The sequence below is a fragment of the Saccopteryx leptura genome, chromosome 6 (genome assembly GCF_036850995.1).
Source record: "Saccopteryx leptura isolate mSacLep1 chromosome 6, mSacLep1_pri_phased_curated, whole genome shotgun sequence".
Taxonomy (NCBI): Eukaryota; Metazoa; Chordata; class Mammalia; order Chiroptera; family Emballonuridae; genus Saccopteryx; species Saccopteryx leptura.
The window spans coordinates 1,586,253-1,604,703 of record NC_089508.1 but is presented as its reverse complement, the minus strand read 5'-3'; the positions used below and the strand labels follow the sequence as shown (position 1 = coordinate 1,604,703).

General features: G+C 52.7%; 1 protein-coding gene across 1 annotated transcript; it reads right to left on the bottom strand.

Annotated features, from left to right (window-relative positions):
• Positions 1-809: 809 nt before the first annotated feature.
• CDCA4 (cell division cycle associated 4) lies at positions 810-11,930 on the bottom strand. The gene is made up of 2 exons (XM_066343371.1): positions 11,850-11,930; positions 810-2,230 (listed from the first exon to the last, which is right to left on the bottom strand). The coding sequence occupies exons 1-2, from the start codon at positions 11,877-11,879 to the stop codon at positions 1,514-1,516; spliced, it is 747 nt and encodes a 248-aa protein (XP_066199468.1). The 5' UTR covers positions 11,880-11,930; the 3' UTR covers positions 810-1,513.
• Between the last annotated feature and the right edge of the window lie 6,521 nt (positions 11,931-18,451).

Sequence of the window (18,451 nt, the reverse complement as noted above, 5' to 3'; positions counted from 1 at the left end):
CCTGCACGTCCCATGTAGTCACTTCCTGCGCCCAGCCAGGCCCAACCATCCAGCCTGCAACTGGCTCCTGGGGGGGGGGGGAGGACAGGGAGGGGGGCAACTCCAGGGGCACCCCTGCTCCTAGCCTCGCCCCTCTTCCTTGGTCCCCATGTGGTCCCATTGCCCACTTAACACGTCCAGGTGAAATTCCTTCCTCAACCCTAAATGAACCAGGAAAAAGGTCCATTCAAGGAGAGCCGTAGACAATTAACACTCATCCCCATTTTGTTGAATAATTTTTAATAAAGTGAGGTGTTCATCATAGACAACGAAGAATGGCCATACGCCCAAAATAAAACAAACCTTCTGGCCAAGGGCCGGGAAGGAAGAGGCATGAGAGGCAGGCAGCGTGTGAGGAGAGCAGTCTCCCCTGTCAGCTGAAGAGAAGGCGTGAGCGGTCTGGGACCCATGCAGGGTCCCCTGGACCGGCTCCACCCCACCCACTCCACCGTCAACTGCCCTCAAGACTGAGGGGTCAGAAATGACATGTGTCCGTATTTCTTTAATTCTAAACTTAATCTTAACACTGGGTCCCCGCACCAGTCTACTAGAGCAGGCGTGAGCATGGTCCAAGCCTGCGCATGCCAAGCACACGTGCTTGCACACACGCCTGTGCTGGGGCCTCTGAGGGCAGCTGAGACCAGACAAGTATCTCCCCTCCACCCCGATGACATTTACATATAAATACTCATAAATTAAACCCTGCAAAATCCACACTTCGTGCTACACAGATCAGAGGCCGGCTGGACTCCCTCAGCAGCTCTGGTCCTGACTCAGGCGCAAAAGGGGGCCCTCCCACCAGAGGCCCGACGGTGACAGCCCATGGACACGTTCCACGCAGGCCCCAGTGACAGCTCTGGTCCTGACTCAGGCACAAAAGGGGGCCCTCCCACCAGAGGCCCGACGGTGACAGCCCATGGACACGTTCCACGCAGGCCCCAGCGAGAGCCGAGATACACACTGCTGACTGACTCGGGGACTGAACATCACATGAACAAACCTTAAAAAACTAAACACACCAACTGCAAGTGTTCAGGTTATAAAAGTTTCTAATTAGCAGCAGAGGATGTTTATAGAAAAAATATACTTTTAAGAAAATAGCTGAAAAAATCTAAAGAGAAAAGTATAAAAAGTTAAAAAAATATATCTTAAGCCAAAATATTGCCCAAAACATATAAAACTTAATTTTAAAACATTCACCTATCTAAAGTTAAACAAGGCAGATGCAGCTGGCCGCTGCCCACACCCTCTGTGGAGCTGTGGGGGGACTCAGAGTTCAGAGTGGACAAGGCCCAGGGCAGGCGCAGGGTGGTCAGCCTGCAGGAAACGGCCCAGTGCCTGGTCGGGGAGAGCGGCCGGCAGACTGGGCACAGTTCTGAGACGTTCTTGTGATTACGACAGAAACCAGGGCTGACCCTGCGGTCAGCTGCTGCTCCGGGCTGTCTGTGGCCTGACAGCTCACTACAGGGCAGGCTCAAGTCTCCACCAGGATCTCCACCACGTGGTCCAGCTCGCCCAGGTCCCGCTTGCAGCTGGAGCCAGGGGGCGGGGCGCCCACAGAGGCCAAGGCCTCCAGCCCATCGCCAGGACTGGCCTTGCCGCCCACCATGCCTGTCAGCACAGCGTCCAGGTCATAGTAGGGGCTGTCCACCTCCGCAAACAGCCCTTCCACCGAGCTGGGGGCTTTGCTCTCAAGTGTTTCGAATATTTGATCCAGAGACTTCTGAAAGCTTCCTCTGTTTTCCCGAGGGCTGTCCGCTTCCCAAACACAGCTCTGTGCACCCCTCAGCGCCTGCGCACAGGGGGCCGTGGGCAGTTCCGGTACCAGGTCCGGCGCGGAGCTGCCGGCTGCGTCAGGAGCAGGACACACCCCCTGCTGCTCCCAGGCTGCACGACACAGGATGTCCGTGGAGACGAGCCGGTCCAGAGGCCCCCGCCCTGCAGTCTGGGGCGCTGGCACCCGCCACGTCCCATCCTGGGCCATCTCCTCCTGGATCTGCCGGACCGTGTTGGCTATGAGGACTGAGCGGCAGAGGTTGGGCTCGACCAGCATGTGGCACAGCTGCAGCTTGACCAGGGACATGTCCAGCAGTGACTGCCGCTGCAGGCTGTAGGAGGGCACGGCCAGGGTGCCCTCCACCTCCTCGCCGTCAGGGCACTTTCTCTTCAGCCCTCGTGCAAACATCATGTCCTGCGGAAAGTGAGGGAGAGCCCCTTAGCACGTGTCAGAGCCCCTTGCAGACACCGCCGAGGGCCCTGGGAGAGGGGCACCAAGCGTGGTGCCCTTCCTCTGCGCAGCCTTTCACTCACAGCCACTCGGAAGCTGTGACCGTGTGCACGAACCACACACCTCTAAACCAAACCCGTCTTCACTGGCAAAAACAAATAGGTTAAACATGGGAGGAATATGTTTAAGGAGCTGGGGCTGAAAACCTTCAACTCAACCCCAAGTTCTGGTGCTGGAGGGAGGAGGAGGGAAGCGAAATGACCCTCCAGCCCAGAGAGCAAGGGCGGGCTGCCAGGACAGGGTGCAGGCAGAACACACCCGCCCCTCTGACAGCACGCCCGCCACGGACACCGAGTTACAGCGGGTCCTGACCCAAGCCAGTGCTGCACACAGGGGTCTGCGCCACGCCCCCGCACCGGTCCTATGAGGAGCTAGAGAGACCCACAGTGCAGAGGACAATGCCGCATGTCCCCTCAGAGTCCCCTGTGGGGCCCAAGTCCCTGGACGATGTTCACCACCTTCCAGGCGACCAGGGGCGCAGCCACCTGCCTCCACCTGTGGGTCCTGACGCTCTGCCAGGCCCTCCCTGGTCCCCTAGGCTCCCAGATAGACTGGCTGCAGGTCGTGGATGCTCAGGGTGGCATTGCCGGCGGTGAGAAGCAGAAGCACAAAGACCTGTTCTCCAGTGACTCTCAGCTGAGAGGTGTTAGGGTTACAAGGCAAGCACCCCGTGGGCACCTCCCCCCACCCAGGACCACCCTCTCTAGAACAAGTTACACTGCAACGTTAAGTTTTTCTCTTCTCAGGTTTGTTATGTAGCTAAGCGTTTTTATTTCAAATGATTCATTCCAGTTATTCTTAAGGAGGATAAGAAGCTTTTTACGATGTAAATTTTTGGACTTCCTTTTTCAAAATCACCAGTCCTGCAGCTCCCTGTGGGAGTGCTGGAACGGGGGGCGCAGGACAGCCACAAGGATGGGGCTTCTGCACGAAGGGGACCTGGCTGCAGTGCCCCCCAGCACCTCTCAAGGTTCACCAGGGCCAGCCCTGCCCTTAGACAGAAAACAGCCCCGTTCTCTGATTTCAACACTGTAGCTCTCACCTCCTGTGTACTTCACACTGTAAAACATTAAGTGTCCCTGGGCATGTATCCCCGAGGAACGGAAACCCAACATTCCAGCAAAAACATGTACAAGCACGTTCACAGCAGTCACAGCCACACACTGGAAGCAAGCCCGCAGCCACAGGAGGCTGAGGTGCTGTGCCCACCCCGCACTCAGCAGCGGGAGACTGGCCAGCGACATAATGGCATCTTCACGGACCTCACAGGAACTGCTGTGTGGGAAAGCCACCTCACCACTGTGACATTCTGAACAGGGCAAGGAGATGGAGTGGGCGTGGCCGCGCGCGCGCACACACCCCCCCCCACCCCTGATTGAGCTCTGTAGCCACCTGGGGGAATGACACTAGGGACAATTCTTTGCAACTTCCTGTGAATTCATAATTACTTCTAAGTAAAAAAATTTTAAAACTAAGTGACCACAGCTTCTTCTCCCTACAAGACAAAGTTCCCCAGAACGGCAAGCAGGTCTACCCCATCAACACAGCCTGACACCTCCCAGCCCTTCTGTCCAACACCTCACACACCAGTGCACGGACTATTTGTACATAAACCATAGTTTACCACCAAGACATAAAAATATCCCAATTACTTCTGGAAATAAGGATTCAAGTTTTCTGTCTTAGCAGCAAATTCAACTGTCACATCCCATCCCCATCACTCATTTAAAAGTCACTAGCTTAAAATCGCTAAGTACTATACTGAGAATGTGAGATTATGTCAAACCGGCCCTGGCCGGTTGGCGCAGTGGTAGAGTGTTGGCCCAGCATGTGGAAGTCCTGGGTTCGATCCCCAGCCAGGGCACACAGGAGAAGCGCCCATCTGCTTCTCCACCCCTCCCCCTTCTCCGTCTCTCTTTTCTCCTCCCAGGATGCATGTGGGAGTCTGTTTCTCTGCCTTCCCTCCTCTCACTAAAATAAAAAAATTATGTAAAACTATAAAAAGACACCCTGTAGCCCTGGCCGGTTGGCTCAGCAGTAGAGCGTCGGCCTGGCGTGCGGGGGACCCGGGTTCGATTCCCGGCCAGGGCACATAGGAGAAGCGCCCATTTGCTTCTTCACCCCCCCTCCCCCTCCTTCCTCTCTGTCTCTCTCTTCCCCTCCCGCAGCTAAGGCTCCATTGGAGCAAGGATGGCCCGAGCGCTGGGGATGGCTCCTTGGCCTCTGCCCCAGGCACTAGAGTGGCTCTGGTCTCGGCAGAGTGACCCCCGGAGGGGCAGAGCGTCGCCCCTGGTGGGCGTGCCGGGTGGATCCCGGTCGGGCGCATGTGAGAGTCTGTCTGACTGTCTCTCCCCGTTTCCAGCTTCAGAAAAATACAAAAAAAAAAAAAAAAAAAAAAGACACCCTGTGCTAATAAGGAAAAAGATGAAGTTTCAAGGGTTCTTTTGTGGCAAGTCACGTCACCTCTTTGGCTTTTAGTATTTTCAACACTCAAGCAAAGGGTTAGTCTGCTGAAGGCCCACGGTCAAGGCACATATGAGAAAGAAATCAATGAACAACTAAGGTGTCTCAACGAAAAACTGATGATTGATGCTTCTCATCTCTCTCTGTTCCTGTCTGTCTGTCTGTCCCTGTCTATCCCTCTATCTGACTCTCTCTCTGTCCCTGTAAAAAAAAATAAAAAAAATAAAAATTTGGCCTGACCTGCGGTGGTGCAGCAGGTAAAAGCATCAACCTGGAACACTGAGGTCGCTGGTTCAAAACACTGGGCTTCCCTGGTCAAGGCACATATGGAAGTTGATGCTTTCTGCTCCTCCCTCCCTTCTCTCTCCTCTCTCTAAAATGAATAAATAAAATCTTTAAAAAAATGATTTTAAAAAAATGAAAAAAATAAATAAAAATAAAAAAGTATTTTCAACAAAACCTAAAACTATGTTGCCTGATGACTGATTGAATTTAGGATCCAAACCACACTCAACGGAAATAGCGTAATTGGATCCTCGTTCCCTATTAGGAGCCAGGGTCCCCAGAAGGTCAGGATGCCACAGAAGTGGGGGTGGGCGGGGTGGCCTCTATGCCTGTGGTGAGGTTCCCTTACTCCCGCCCTCACTGTGACCAATGGGGCAAGCCCCCTGCCCGCGGGGGCCCTTGTCACCAGGCTGGCTCCCGTGCTCTCTCTAAGCACTTCCTGGTCTGTGGAGTTGAGCTCATCACAGGTTCTGCTTTCCTGCTGACCACACTGCGCACATCAGGTACATGTTCCCGGTCACTTGTGACAGTGCACGTTTACCCCAATGCACAAACACTGTCGTGACCCCACGCACGGCACGGCCCTCACACCGCTCGCCATCTCCCTAGTTTTGGTGACGCGGGTTCTTGCTCAGGCTGCGTTGACAGTCCCAGCCAGAGATCCCTTGGGGCCTCTACCAGGACAAGGGAGCATCTCGGGCACATGGTGACCTTCCCCAGGTTCTTCTGCACTGACCTGCCCTTTAGGACTATCCCAGCACTACCGGTGCCCCCTTTCCCACAAGCCCACTGTGCTCCACAGGCCTCCACCACCAGCTTGTTGCCCAGCAGAAGCCATGGGCACACGATGCCATATTTGACAATGGAACACGACTCGGCAGCCACACCACAATACAGGCAAATGAACTCAAAACATGCTGAATCAAAAAGCAAGGACAAGAAGCAGGTCCCATGGGAGCCCACTTGCACGGCCTGCAGACCAGCAAGCTGACAGGTTGCAGAGCAGCAGAGCGGACCACAGAGCTGGCTGGAACAAAAACACACCTAACAGCACGTGCACTCGTCAACCTGCACACAGCATCCGTTCAGTACCCCGTCCTAATGACACCTGATGACAATCAAGACAGACAGACAATAGTGGGTGAACCCACTATTCACCTCAGTCTAAAGCAGGGGTCCCCAAACTACGGCCTGCGGGCCACATGCAGCCCCCTGAGGCCATTTATCCGGCCCCCGCCGCACTTCTGGAAGGGCACCTCTTTCATTGGTGGTCAGTGAGAGGAGCATAGTTCCCACTGAAATATTGGTCAGTTTGTTGATTTAAATTTACTTGTTCTTTATTTTAAATATTGTATTTGTTCCCGTTTTGTTTTTTTACTTTAAAATAAGATATGTGCAGTGTGCATAGGAATTTGTTCATAGTTTTTTTTTGTTTTGTTTTTTGTTTTTTTCCTGAAGCTGGAAACGGGGAAAGACAGTCAGACAGACTCCCGCATGCGCCCGACTGGGATCCACCCGGCACGCCCACCATGGGGCAACGCTCTGCCCACCAGGGGGCGATGCTCTGCCCCTCCGGGGCGTCTCTCTGCTGCGACCAGAGCCACTCTAGCGCCTGGGCAGAGGCCAAGGAGCCATCCCCAGCGCCCAGGCCATCTTTGCTCCAATGGAATCTTGGCTGCGGGAGGGGAAGAGAGAGACAGAGAGGAAGGAGAGGGTGGGGGTGGAGAAGCAAATGGGTGCTTCTCCTATGTGCCCAGGCCGGGAATCGAACCCGGGTCCCCCGCACGCCAGGCTGACACTCTACCGCTGAGGCAACCGGCCAGGGCTATTCATAGTTTTTTTTATAGTCCGGCCCTCCAACGGTCTAAGGGACAGTGAACTGGCCCCCTGTGTAAAAAGTTTGGGGACCCCTGGTCTAAAGCATCCAGACCTGGCCCCACGTGTCTCAGAGCTGTGACCCCAGCCACACTGGACTGCCGAGGACATGTTCAGTCTTACTAAATCACTCCCCCATGCTCCAAACCCCTCAGCAGCAAAGTGCCTGCAGACTCATTCATTATCACGGGCAGCCGGTCCAACCCCACCAGTGCAGGCGGTCACCCAGAGCCCGGGTTCAGGGAAAGGGGTCAGGCTGAGCCCAGAAGGTAGCCTGTGAGGACCACCTTCAGACACTTGTGTTTGGGACAGAGTCAGCACAGTATGGTTCTGTAGGGACCCTGAGAGGTGCTGGGGCAGAGGTGGGGACGCAGACCCCCCAGGCGGGCCTGGCCCAGCATAACGCTCTGCAAAGTCCTCACCTGAGGGTTCTTATCCTTTCTAATAGGGGGACGGAATCTCCCACACTCCAAGGGCGTACTAACTGCAAAGCCCGACTCTCCACTGAGTTATGAACAACACATTATTACCTTTATCCACCTCCATTACCTCTGCAATCGGCCAGGTCTTGCAGGATGTGTAAATGCCCAAATCCCACTCAAAACCTGCCCATATCACTGTGCTCTACCCTTAGGTCTCCTGCAGACTAAATACTGACCAGACAGACAAAAAGGAGGAACAGACAAATTGAGTTCTCATAGGGGGTGGAGCCACCCAGAGAATCTCCAAGGCAAAGGGAGACCCAGGCCCACCACACCCATCTCACACAGTGATGCCAATACCCCAAGAGGCTGGAAGAAATACAGACCCCCAGATTCTAATAGGAGGGTTGGGACAGGCTCGGCTCTGACCCAACCAGTCACTATGACTGTCAGCCACAGCCAGGCGTGCCTCGGGTTTTTTTTGTTTGTTTTTTTTTTTAATATTTTATTTATTGATTTTTAGAGAGAGGGGAGAGAAAGAGAGAGAAGGGGGAGGAGCAGGAAGCATCAACTCCCATATGTGACTTGACCAGGCAAGCCCAAGTTTTCAAACCGGCAACCTCAGTGTTCCAGGTCAACGCTTTATCCCACTGCACCACCACAGGTCAGGCCCATGCCTCAGGTTTTTAAGGCAACTCAACACTCTCAGTCTGTCACAGGACCAGCTCTGCTGCGAGACACTGCATCAGAGAAAAAACAGGGAGACGCAGCCAGCCGGGTCTGTCTTGAGACCAGTGGTGTCCAAGTCTGGGTATGAGGCCAGCACCCCACACTGTGGGTCTGACATTTCTCACCAGCTGTTGCTATAAAGTGAATTTCAGGCACTTGTTACCTGGAATAAAACACACACTTTCTTTGACTGGAAACATGTTCCAGTAGCAAATTTAGGGAACTTCCCTGCCCTCTCTTTCAGCTAAAACCTGCAAAGGTCATAACCGACATTTTATTTTATTTTTTTTACAGTGAGAGAGTCAGAGAGAGGGCCAAAGACAGACAGGAACGAAGAGAGATGAGAAGCATCAATCATTAGTTTTTCATTGCGCGTTGCAACACCTTAGTTGTTCATTGATTACTTTCTCATATGTGCCTTGACCGTGGGCCTTCAGCAGACCGAGTAACCCCTTGCTGGAGCCAGTAACCTTGGGTTCAAGCTGGTAGGCGTTTTTTTGGGTTTTTTGTTTTTTTTTTTTTTTGCATTTTTCTGAAGCTGGAAACAGGGAGAGACAGTCAGACAGACTCCCGCATGCGCCCGACCGGGATCCACCCGGCACGCCCACCAGGGGGCGATGTTCTGCCCATCCTGGGCATCGCCATGTTGCGACCAGAGCCACTCTAGCGCCTGAGGCAGAGGCCACAGAGCCATCCCCAGCGCCCGGGCCATCTTTGCTCCAATGGAGCCTTGGCTGCGGGAGGGGAAGAGAGAGACAGAGAGGAAGGCGCGGCGGAGGGGTGGAGAAGCAAATGGGCGCTTCTCCTATGTGCCCTGGCCAGGAATCGAACCCGGGTCCTCCGCACGCTAGGCTGACGCTCTACCGCTGAGCCAACTGGTAGGCGGTTTGCTCAAACCAGATGAGCCCGCGCTCAAACCAGATGACCTCGGGTCTCGAACCTGGGTCCTAGGCATCCCAGTCCGACGCTCCCATTGCGCCACCGCCTGGTCAGGCAATAACCTTAACCGACATTTTATTATGAATTTCACCTTTAATTACAAAACATGGCTGGCCCTGGTCAGGTAACACAGTTGGTTAGAGCGTCGTCCTGATCTGCTAAGGTTGCAGGTTCAATCCCTGCTCAGGGCATATATAGTAAGTGCATGGATAGGTCAAACAATAAATTGGTGTTTCTCTCTCTCTAAAAAGGGTAAAAATAAAACATGGCAATACCTGAACATAGAGCAGTTGTATGAAGTTGATATTAAACTTAATATACTGCTCACAAAAAATAGGGGATATTTTATTGCTTCATATTCATTTTGAAATATCCCCTAATTTTTGTGAGCAGTATATTATTTTTGGCCATGGCTAGTGGCTCAGTGGATAGACTGTGAACCCAGTGTATGAACATCCTGGGTTTGATTCCTAGTCAGGGTACACAGGAGTAGCAACCATCTGCTTCTCTCCCCTTGTCTCTCTCTACCCCTCCCATAGCCAGTGTCTTGATTGGTTCCAGTGTGTCCCTGGGTGCTGAGGATAGCTTGATTGGTCCAAGCATGTCAACCTCAGGTGCTAAAAATAGCTTGGTACTCCAGCATTGACCCTAGATGGGGTTGCTTGGTAGATCCCGGTCAGGGCGCATGCAGGAGTCTACCACAGTATCTCTCCTCCTCTCACCTAAAAAATATATATATATTATTCTTGGCTTGTTTTAGTTTTAATTTATTTTTAGAAAAAGACACACAGAGAGAGGGAGAGAGAGAAGAAAAACATCGGTTTGTTGCTCCACTTATTCATGCTGTCATTGGCTGATTCTTGTATGTGCCCTGACCAGGGATCCAACCCACAACTTCAGTATGGGAGGAAAAAGTTCTAACCAAACAGCCATGTGGCCAGGACCCTTGGCTCTTTTAGAAAGAACAGTGAACTGGGTCCCACGTCCTGACCTTGCAGCACACAGGCTGCCAACTCAGCAGAGGAAACCCAGCAGGGAAACCCTCTATTTGACCACAGCTCTCCCTGCAAATTGTTACCTGGGGGCCTCCTTTCCTGGTAATCCCATTTTGGGGACAATGAGCTTTTGAAAATGTAAAGCTAAGCTGGCCTCCAAGATGTGGAAGCGAGTTCCTGGTACTTTTCCGAGTCACAGCATGTCGCCTCCCGGGCTGACTGTGCAGTGCGGCGGGGCAGGCACCAGGAGCCCACCGCAGACAGTTCTCGTGCCAGCCAGGGTCTGGGACTGTGGTGTCGCCTCCTGCCCACGCCCCTCCCCGTCGGTCTCCACTGGACTGGGAAGCTTAAACGAGATTGTACCAGAAGCCAGGCAGAGCGCCAGCTCTGAGGACGGCATCATCCTCGCCGGCCCTCACCGACCGTTAAGAGCCAAGTCGAGCAGGGAAACCATTGCAAAATATCCTTAGCATCCCTTGACAAAGCAACTAAAACCCAGAGACAAAGTGGAAAGCCTCTCAAATCGAACACTGCGGGAGGCCACCCTGCCCTTTAGGGCTCCAGAGAAATGTGCCCCTGACTGGGTCGTCTTGGAAGACATTATGCGGTCTGCAAACTGCGTTTTGCTACAAGGACCTAAGATGAAATTCACGTGTTCCATTGCTAATACCCACCACCCACTCCTCGTTTTACAAGGCCCGGAGATTAAGAAGGAAACCTAGAGTCACCGCCAGGATAGATCACAATGGGTGTGGGGCAGGGCAGGTGGATGGACAACAGGAAGGATGTACGGGTGACTGACTACGTGGCTGCCTGGGTGGATGGGAGGGAGGGTAGGAGAGAGGATGGAAGAAGGAATGGGTGAGTTGGTGGATGGGTGGGTGAGTACGTAGACGGATGGGTGGATGCGTGGGTGGGTGAGTACGTAGACGGATGGGTGGATGCGTGGGTGGGTGGGTACGTAGACGGATGGGTGGATGCGTGGGTGGGTGGGTACGTAGACGGATGGGTGGATGCGTGGGTGGGTGGGTACGTAGACGGATGGGTGGATGCGTGGGTGGGTGAGTACGTAGACGGATGGGTGGATGCGTGGGTGGGTGGGTACGTAGACGGGTGGGTGGATGCGTGGGTGGGTGGGTGAGTACGTAGACGGATGGGTGGATGCGTGGGTGGGTTCATAGACAGATGGGTTGCTGGGTAGGTGGGTGGCCGAGTGGATGAGAGAGAGGGGCAGCCACGGGGCGCTCTGGTCAGAGATGTAAACTGAACACAGAGGGTTAAGAGGCTGCCCAGAGTCTCCCCAGGTCTTCAAGGAGGGTCCCTGGGGTCAGGAGGAGGAGGAGCCTGCCCTGACCTTTTCCAAGTCACGCGGAAGAAGGGTGGGGGCTTCCCTACGGACACCATCACGTCACAAACAGCCCGGTAAACCATTTTAAGCGCTTCTCCTATCAAAAAAGAGCTCCCAATTTGGTTCCAGCCACGAAGTTGTTGTTCCTTTGGGGTTCAAATGGGGCAGGGCAGCGAAAGTTGAGGCTGCGGCCGCACCAGAGGGAATCCCAGGCGGCTGACGACTCGACGGGCCGGGCGGGGGACGGGGGGCCACGGTTAACAGGGTCGCGCCTGCTCCTCCGAACCCCCGCCACCCCCGGACCCCCGGCGGGCCCCCCGTGTTTCCTCCCCGCTGCCCCCGACCCGGGAGACCCACCGCCCCCGCGCCCCGCCGCTCCCCGGGCGGCGAGGGCCGCCCGCGAGTGCCTACGCGCCCTCCGGGGGCCGCCGAGGCGGAGGAACCGGGAGCCGAGAACGAACGCTCACCTGGCCGTCCGCCGTCCTCGCCGCCGCCATCCGCCGCCGAGCGAGGGGCGGGGCCACTCAACGCCCACAAAGGGGTCGCCCGGCGCCGGGCTCCCCTCCCGCTGATTGGCTGAGATCAGGGGCGGGGCCTCTGATTCAAACCGGGGGTGGGGCCTGCCGCTAGTGTTCCCGCGCGGCCGCGTTGGCCGTTGGGCCCACGCCTTCGCTGCCCCGCCCCCGCCGGCTCCCAGGTCTCCGCGCGCGGCCCTAGTGCGCTTGCGCAAACCACCTGGGGGCGGGGAAAAGGATGTGGGTGGAAGACGACTGGGAGGGGGAGAGCGGAAGCGAGCTAGGGGCGGGGCGTTAGGGAAAGGGAGGAGCAGAAGGAGGGGCGAGGTGTGGCGAGAAGTAAGGGGAAGGAAGGGAAGGAGACCGGAAAAGAGGGAGGAGGCGCGGGGGGCGGGGCAGGGGAGCAGCTCCCTGGACAGCCGGAGTCACTACAGGGGCTTCCAAGTTTACATGTAACATATGAAATTATAAAAGTGGAAAGAAGGGGAGGTTTTTGTGGGGGTTTTTTCCTTATTGTTTAAAGCCTTAAATAGGATAGAAAATCATAAATGCGGCCCTGGCCGGGTGGTTCAGTAGATAGAGCGTCATCCAGGTCAGGGCAGGTACCAGGAGCAACCAGTGAGTACACAATGAAATGGAACAACTAAGTGGAACAATGACTTGATGCCTCTCTCTCTCTCTCCCTGTTTCTCAAATCAATAGAAAATTTTTAAAAAGAAAGAAAAAAATCCTGAAGGCGTTAATCCAAGTAACATTTCTGAGTCCAGGGGAAGGTGCAGATTGTCCTGTGTTCTGTGCTGGGGGCTGAGGACCTGACCGTGCAGGACACACGGACCTCCGGGATGAGGAGGCATCGAGAAGACCCCCACGGGAGGGGAGGGAGAGAATTCCAGGCAGAAGGACGGCTGGGACAGGTGAGGCAGGACCAAGACTGGTGCAGTTTCAGCGGGGTGAGGGGTCAGAGCTTTCCTCCAGGTGCGGCTGAGCCCGACAGCGCTGGTCAGAAGAGGGGCCAGTCCTGAGTTGGGCTTGAAAAGAATCACTGTTGAGAATAGATTGTAGGGGTTGGGGGGCCCGGTGGAAAGTCCAACGAGATCGCAGTCCTGGAGTGAAAGGCTAAACTGTGACAATACTCGAATTTAAAAGGTGCGCGTGTCGCGGTCCCGCGGCCCGCCTCCTCTACCCCGGGGTGCCCGAGGAAAGGTAGCAGGGATGCTGGTCCTGGCCAGCGAACCGGAGCGGGATGACGGTCTCACAGGGTCCGGACGGTAACCACAGCTGCAACTGCACTTGGAGGGTGTCTGCAGAACTTGAAGTGGGCAAACTATATACATCTGAGTTGACTGCGCACGGCCCTGGTTGGACTCCCACGAGGAGCATGCAACGATGTGGTTTGGAATGAAACTCTTTGTTCACTGATATTTTGAATTTTGATGACCCACTGGATATTGAAGCTGCAAGAACATCACTTGAGGGACAAGGAGGACTTCCCGAATAAAGGGGGGAGGGCTACATTAAGCGGTACGCCAGATGATAGGAGGGAGATGGCGATCGCAGACTGTGCTAGAGGGCCATCTCCCACTCCCCGCCCCCCGGGGCCTCCACCTCAGTCTTCCGCTGCTGCTCCCACAGCCCCACTGGCCCTGCCGGGTGCTTGTGACCTGTCCTGCGGAGGGACCTCTTCACGACTGCCCATTGTAGATAGAGACTTCCACATAAATATAGCAAGAAGACGTTTGGGCTCTGTAGACTTATGTCTGCTCGCCGTAACTTGCGTACTGTTTTGAGACGGTTCTGTATAGGCCGAGGAGATTCTCGAGACTTTATAATGAACTCGGGATCGAAAGAGAGCTTGCTTCTTCCTGTGCCAGCAAATCACGTCCTGGCAAGGATGCTAATCACGTGCAGGTGTGACTGGCAGGTGGGAGGCGAGCCCGCTCTAAACGGTGATTGGATGAGCAGCCGCTTAGCTCCTCCCACGAGCTGGCGGGGACCCCCCCCCCCCTCCGTGTTGTGAGCTTCCCAGAATGCAGCCATTCATTCACTGGAGATCTCTTACTGAAATGCGTATTTTATTGGATGTAAGTGTATTTTTGAACGGATTTGTAGTTTGTACGACTTAATGCTTTAATTCTGATCTCCCTTAGTTTGTATTTTCATTGCACAGAGCAGACAGAAAGAGGTTGGGTCAAGCAACTATTGAGAAATACAAAGAAAATACAGAAGACTAGATAGATTAGATAGATAGATAGATGATAGATAGATAGATAGATAGATAGATAGATGATAGATAGATAATAGAAAGAGATGCGCATGTGTGGAAACATGAGGGAGAATTAATTCTAATCTCCCTTAGTTTGTATTTTCATTGCACAGAGCAGACAGAAAGAGGTTGGGTCAAGCAACTATTGAGAAATACAAAGAAAATACAGAAGACAAGATAAATAAATAAATAATAAAAAGAGATGCGCATGTGTGGAAACATGAGAGAGAATTTTTTTTCCTAACCATGTGCCATACAAAAGATTAAATTCCTTAATACACAGATATTCTGCAAATGAAAACAAGATCAATGAACCAGTAGAGGGTGAGCAAAGGATAGTAACACAGTTCAGAGCAGAGAAGAAAATGCCCTTGAGCTGGTAGGAAGGTGTCTGGCCTCCATATAAGAGCAGAGCAGGGCTGACCTGGTGGTTGCACAGTGGATAGAGTGTGGGACTGGGATGCGGAGGACCCAGGTTCAAGACCCCGGGCTCGCCAGCTTGAGCGCAGGTTCATCTGCTTTGAACCAGGCTCACCAGCTTGAGCCCAAGGTCGCTGGCTTGAGCAAGGGGTCACTCGTTTTGCTGTAGCCCCCCTGGTCAAGGCACATATAAAAAAGCAATCAATGAACAACTAAGGTGCCACAAAGAATTGATGCTTCTCATCTCTCCCTATCTGCCCCCCCCGTCACTAAATAAATAAAATAATAATTAAAGAAAAGAGCAAAGCAGGTTAGAACTACCCTGGAGGAGGGCTTACAGTATCAGACTAGCAACACCAACAATGCTGTCTCAGGTAAGGTGATACCTTTCAAAGCCACCATTCTTTTTCATCCGTGATATCCAGCGTAAAAAAAAAAAAAAAAGGATTAACAACCATGCCAGGACACAAGAACAAAAATCCCCCCCAAAAAAAGCCAAGGGGGGAAAAAACCACAAATAGAAATAGACTTAGAAGTGGCCCTGATATTTGAGTTAAAAGTTTTTTAGAAACAGTAACCATTGATCAAGAAAGTTAACAACAGGAGAACTGGAATTTGTTTAAAAGATCAGAATGGGACAAACAGCATTACCCTGGCCAGGTAGCTCAGTTGGTTAAAGCATCATCCAGATACAACAAGGTTGAGGGTTCAATCCCTGCTCAGGACATATACAATATTTAGCTAATGAATGCATAAGTAAGTGGAACAACAAATCAATGTTTCTTTCATGCTCTCTCTCTCTCTTCCTTCCTTCCTCTGTCTCTCTCGCTCTAAAATAAATTTAATTAAAAAAATTTCAAACAAAATCATAGCAAATCAAACTCAGAGATATATAAAAAAAGAAAACACCTCACACAGAGTTAAGTTTATTCCAGGAATGGGAGGTTGGTTTAATATTTCAACCAACAAATGTAATTCACTATAATAATCAAATGAGGTAGAAAATAAATGGAAAATCTCAGTAGGTGGAGAAGAATTATCTGATAAAATTCAACACACATTCGTGATAAAAGGAAACTGAATGCACAGGTGCAAAGTGAGGACCAGTCCACAAAGCACTCTCACTTCTTTTTTTTTTTTTTTTTGTATTTTTCTGAAGTTGGAAACCGGGAGGCAGTCAGACAGACTCCCGCATGCGCCCAACTGGGATCCACCCGGCACGCCCACCAGGGGGCGATGCTCTGCCCATCTGGGGCGTTGCTCTGTTGCAACCAGAGCCATTCTAGCGCCTGAGGCAGAGGCCACAGAGCCATCCTCAGCGCCCGGGCCAACTTTGCTCCAATGAAGCCTTGGCTGCAGGAGGGGAAGAGAGAGACAGAGAGGAAGGAGAGGGGTAGGGGTGGAGAAGCAGATGGGCGCTTCTCCTGTGTGCCCTGGCCAGGAATCGAACCCAGGACTTCCGCACGCTCTACCATCGAGCCAACCGGCCAGGGCCGCACTCCACTTCTGACACTCGCTGCAAGGGGCAGGGTCACCAAAACCCCTGTCAGCGTCCATAATTCCCTAGAAGGACACACAAAACTTACGGAAAACCGATGCACACACTGTTATGGTTCATTCCCATGAAAGTACAGAGATTAAAGTCAGCAAGGGGAAGAGGCGTGTGGGGCAGCACCCCGGAGTGTTCCATGCACGGGGCTTCCATACTGGAAGGTCTGAGGCTCTCACTCGAAATCACATCTTCGGCTGTGTGGTGTGGCCCCAGTCTGCCGGCAAACAGACACTCCTAGCAGGCAGGATGTCCCAAGGGTTTCGAGATCAACTCCCAAGACCCCAAGGGCAAAGAGCAGACCTGTCCTCGGCGGGGATTGCTTCTTGACTGCTCAATAGGGGCACTCTATTCGCTTGAGTAAAGTGTATTTACAAAAGGCTTGCAGGAAATCCTAGAATGTGTGGATGAAAAGGCCACATACCGAACCTGACAAGCTCAGGAGAGTGCTAGCATAGCAGGCCTCACAAACTCAAAGACCAAAGTAACCACATGGGATGGTCTGAACACAAAAATTCCTAACTCCACGCGGGCCACGGCAGGCGGTCCTGTCCTAGGCCAGTGGCTTCCTAGACAAAGGTCAAGCTTACCTTTCAGTGAGCCTGCCTGTGGTCTTTGTGCATCTGAGATAACATAACTTTTGAGATGTCAGAGTGATCTTCTCCAGACCCCTCAGGGCGCGCCCTCCCACCAGAGCAGAGGCCACAGAGCCCCCCATTGTTGCCTTGTCCCCCAGCACCATCTCCATGCGCCGTAGATGTCCACCGTCCGGCCCCCACCGACGTAAAAGAAGTTATGTGTCTCTCCGTTCTCCTCCTCTCCCAACCCCAGAGATTCCCCCGCTTTGTGTGTGTCCACCTCGCTGGTCCGCCAGCAGAATTCGTGTGACCCCCTTGCTGTCTCCAGCTTTGATTCTGATGTACAGGCTGCAAAACTGTCACTCTCTGGAGCATTTTCTCAGTTTGTTTAGACTTTGCTTCCTGGCTACTGTCATCAGTTTGGCTCAAATAAACTCAGAAAAATTCTCGCAGGCGTGGTTGTCTCTTACGTGGACAAGTGCACAGTGAAGTCGTGGGAGTGTGAGGGCTTCGTCCTGTGATCGGGAACTCGAGGGCAAGGTGTTCGCTCCACCACGCCCTGCCGAGCGGGCGCTAGAGGGCCTAGCGTGGGCCAGGAGGCGAGAGAAAGAGTTAACAGGCAAAGGACTTGAATAAGAACTAAAATCATTCTTCCCAGAGAGAAGGTTTCCAGCGTAGAAATGCAAGGAATCTTGTCTCAGCCGGCTCAGGCGCCGTAGCAGAATACCACAGAGAGCACTTGAAGCCACGGACATCTACCTCTCACAGTTCTGCCTATGTTCGGACTTCCGAGAAGGCTGGGCTCTGCGGAGAGCTCTCTTCCAGGGTTGCAGACAGATAGCGATTCCTCTTCTTCTTCTTTTTTTTCAAATTTCTTCATTGATTGCGGGGGGGGGGGGGGGGGAGCATCAACTCACTGTTCCACTTGGTTGTTCCATTTAGTTGTGCACTCATTGCTTGCTTCTCGTATGTGCCCTGACTGGGGGTCGAACCCATGACCTTGGTGTGGTGGGATGATGATGCTTTATCCACTGGGTCACCCGGCCAGGGCTGCTCTTCCTCTTCTTATAACGGTACTAGTCCTATCAGATTAGCATCCCACCCTTATAGCCTCATTTGAACTTAACTACCTCCTAAAAGCTCTGGCCTCAAAAATAGTCACATTGGGGGCTAGGGCTTCAACATGACTTTGAGTGGGGCCCAGCTCAGTACATAGCAAATCTCCAGATAACCATGACCCACCAGATAACCAGTTAATACAGAAAAATCAATCATAGCCCTGGCCGGATAGCCCAGTTGGTTAGAGCATCGTCCTGAAGCATAGCAGTTGCTGGTTTGATCCCTGGTCAGGGCACATACAAGAACAGATCTATGTTCCTCTCTCTCTCTCTCTCTTCCTTCCTCTCTCACTAAAATCAATAAATAAAAATTAAAAAAATAAAATTAATTATATTTATATAAATAATTAACCATTTTTTATTTTTAAAGTTTTTTTTAAATATATATTTTATTTTTTAATTTTTTTGATTTTAGAGCAAGAGCAAGAGCCTGCCCTGTGGTGGCGCAGTGGATAAAGCGTCAACCTGGAACGCTGAGGTCGCCGGTTTGAAACCCTGGGCTTGCCTGGTCAAGGCACATATGGGAGTTGATGCTTCCTGCTCCTCCTCCCCTTCTCTCTCTCTCTCTCTCTTTCTCTCTCCCTCTCCTTTCTAAAATGAATAAATAAAATCTTTTAAAAATTTTT

Bases quoted from the DNA above. Each gene is read 5' to 3' on its own strand.
- CDCA4 (XM_066343371.1), bottom strand. From the start codon at position 11,879: ATGGCGGCGGCGAGGACGGCGGACGGCCAG. The intron at 2,231-11,849 runs GTGAGCGTTCGT...CACTTTCCGCAG, and splicing joins CGAGGACGGCGGACGGCCAG to GACATGATGTTTGCACGAGG.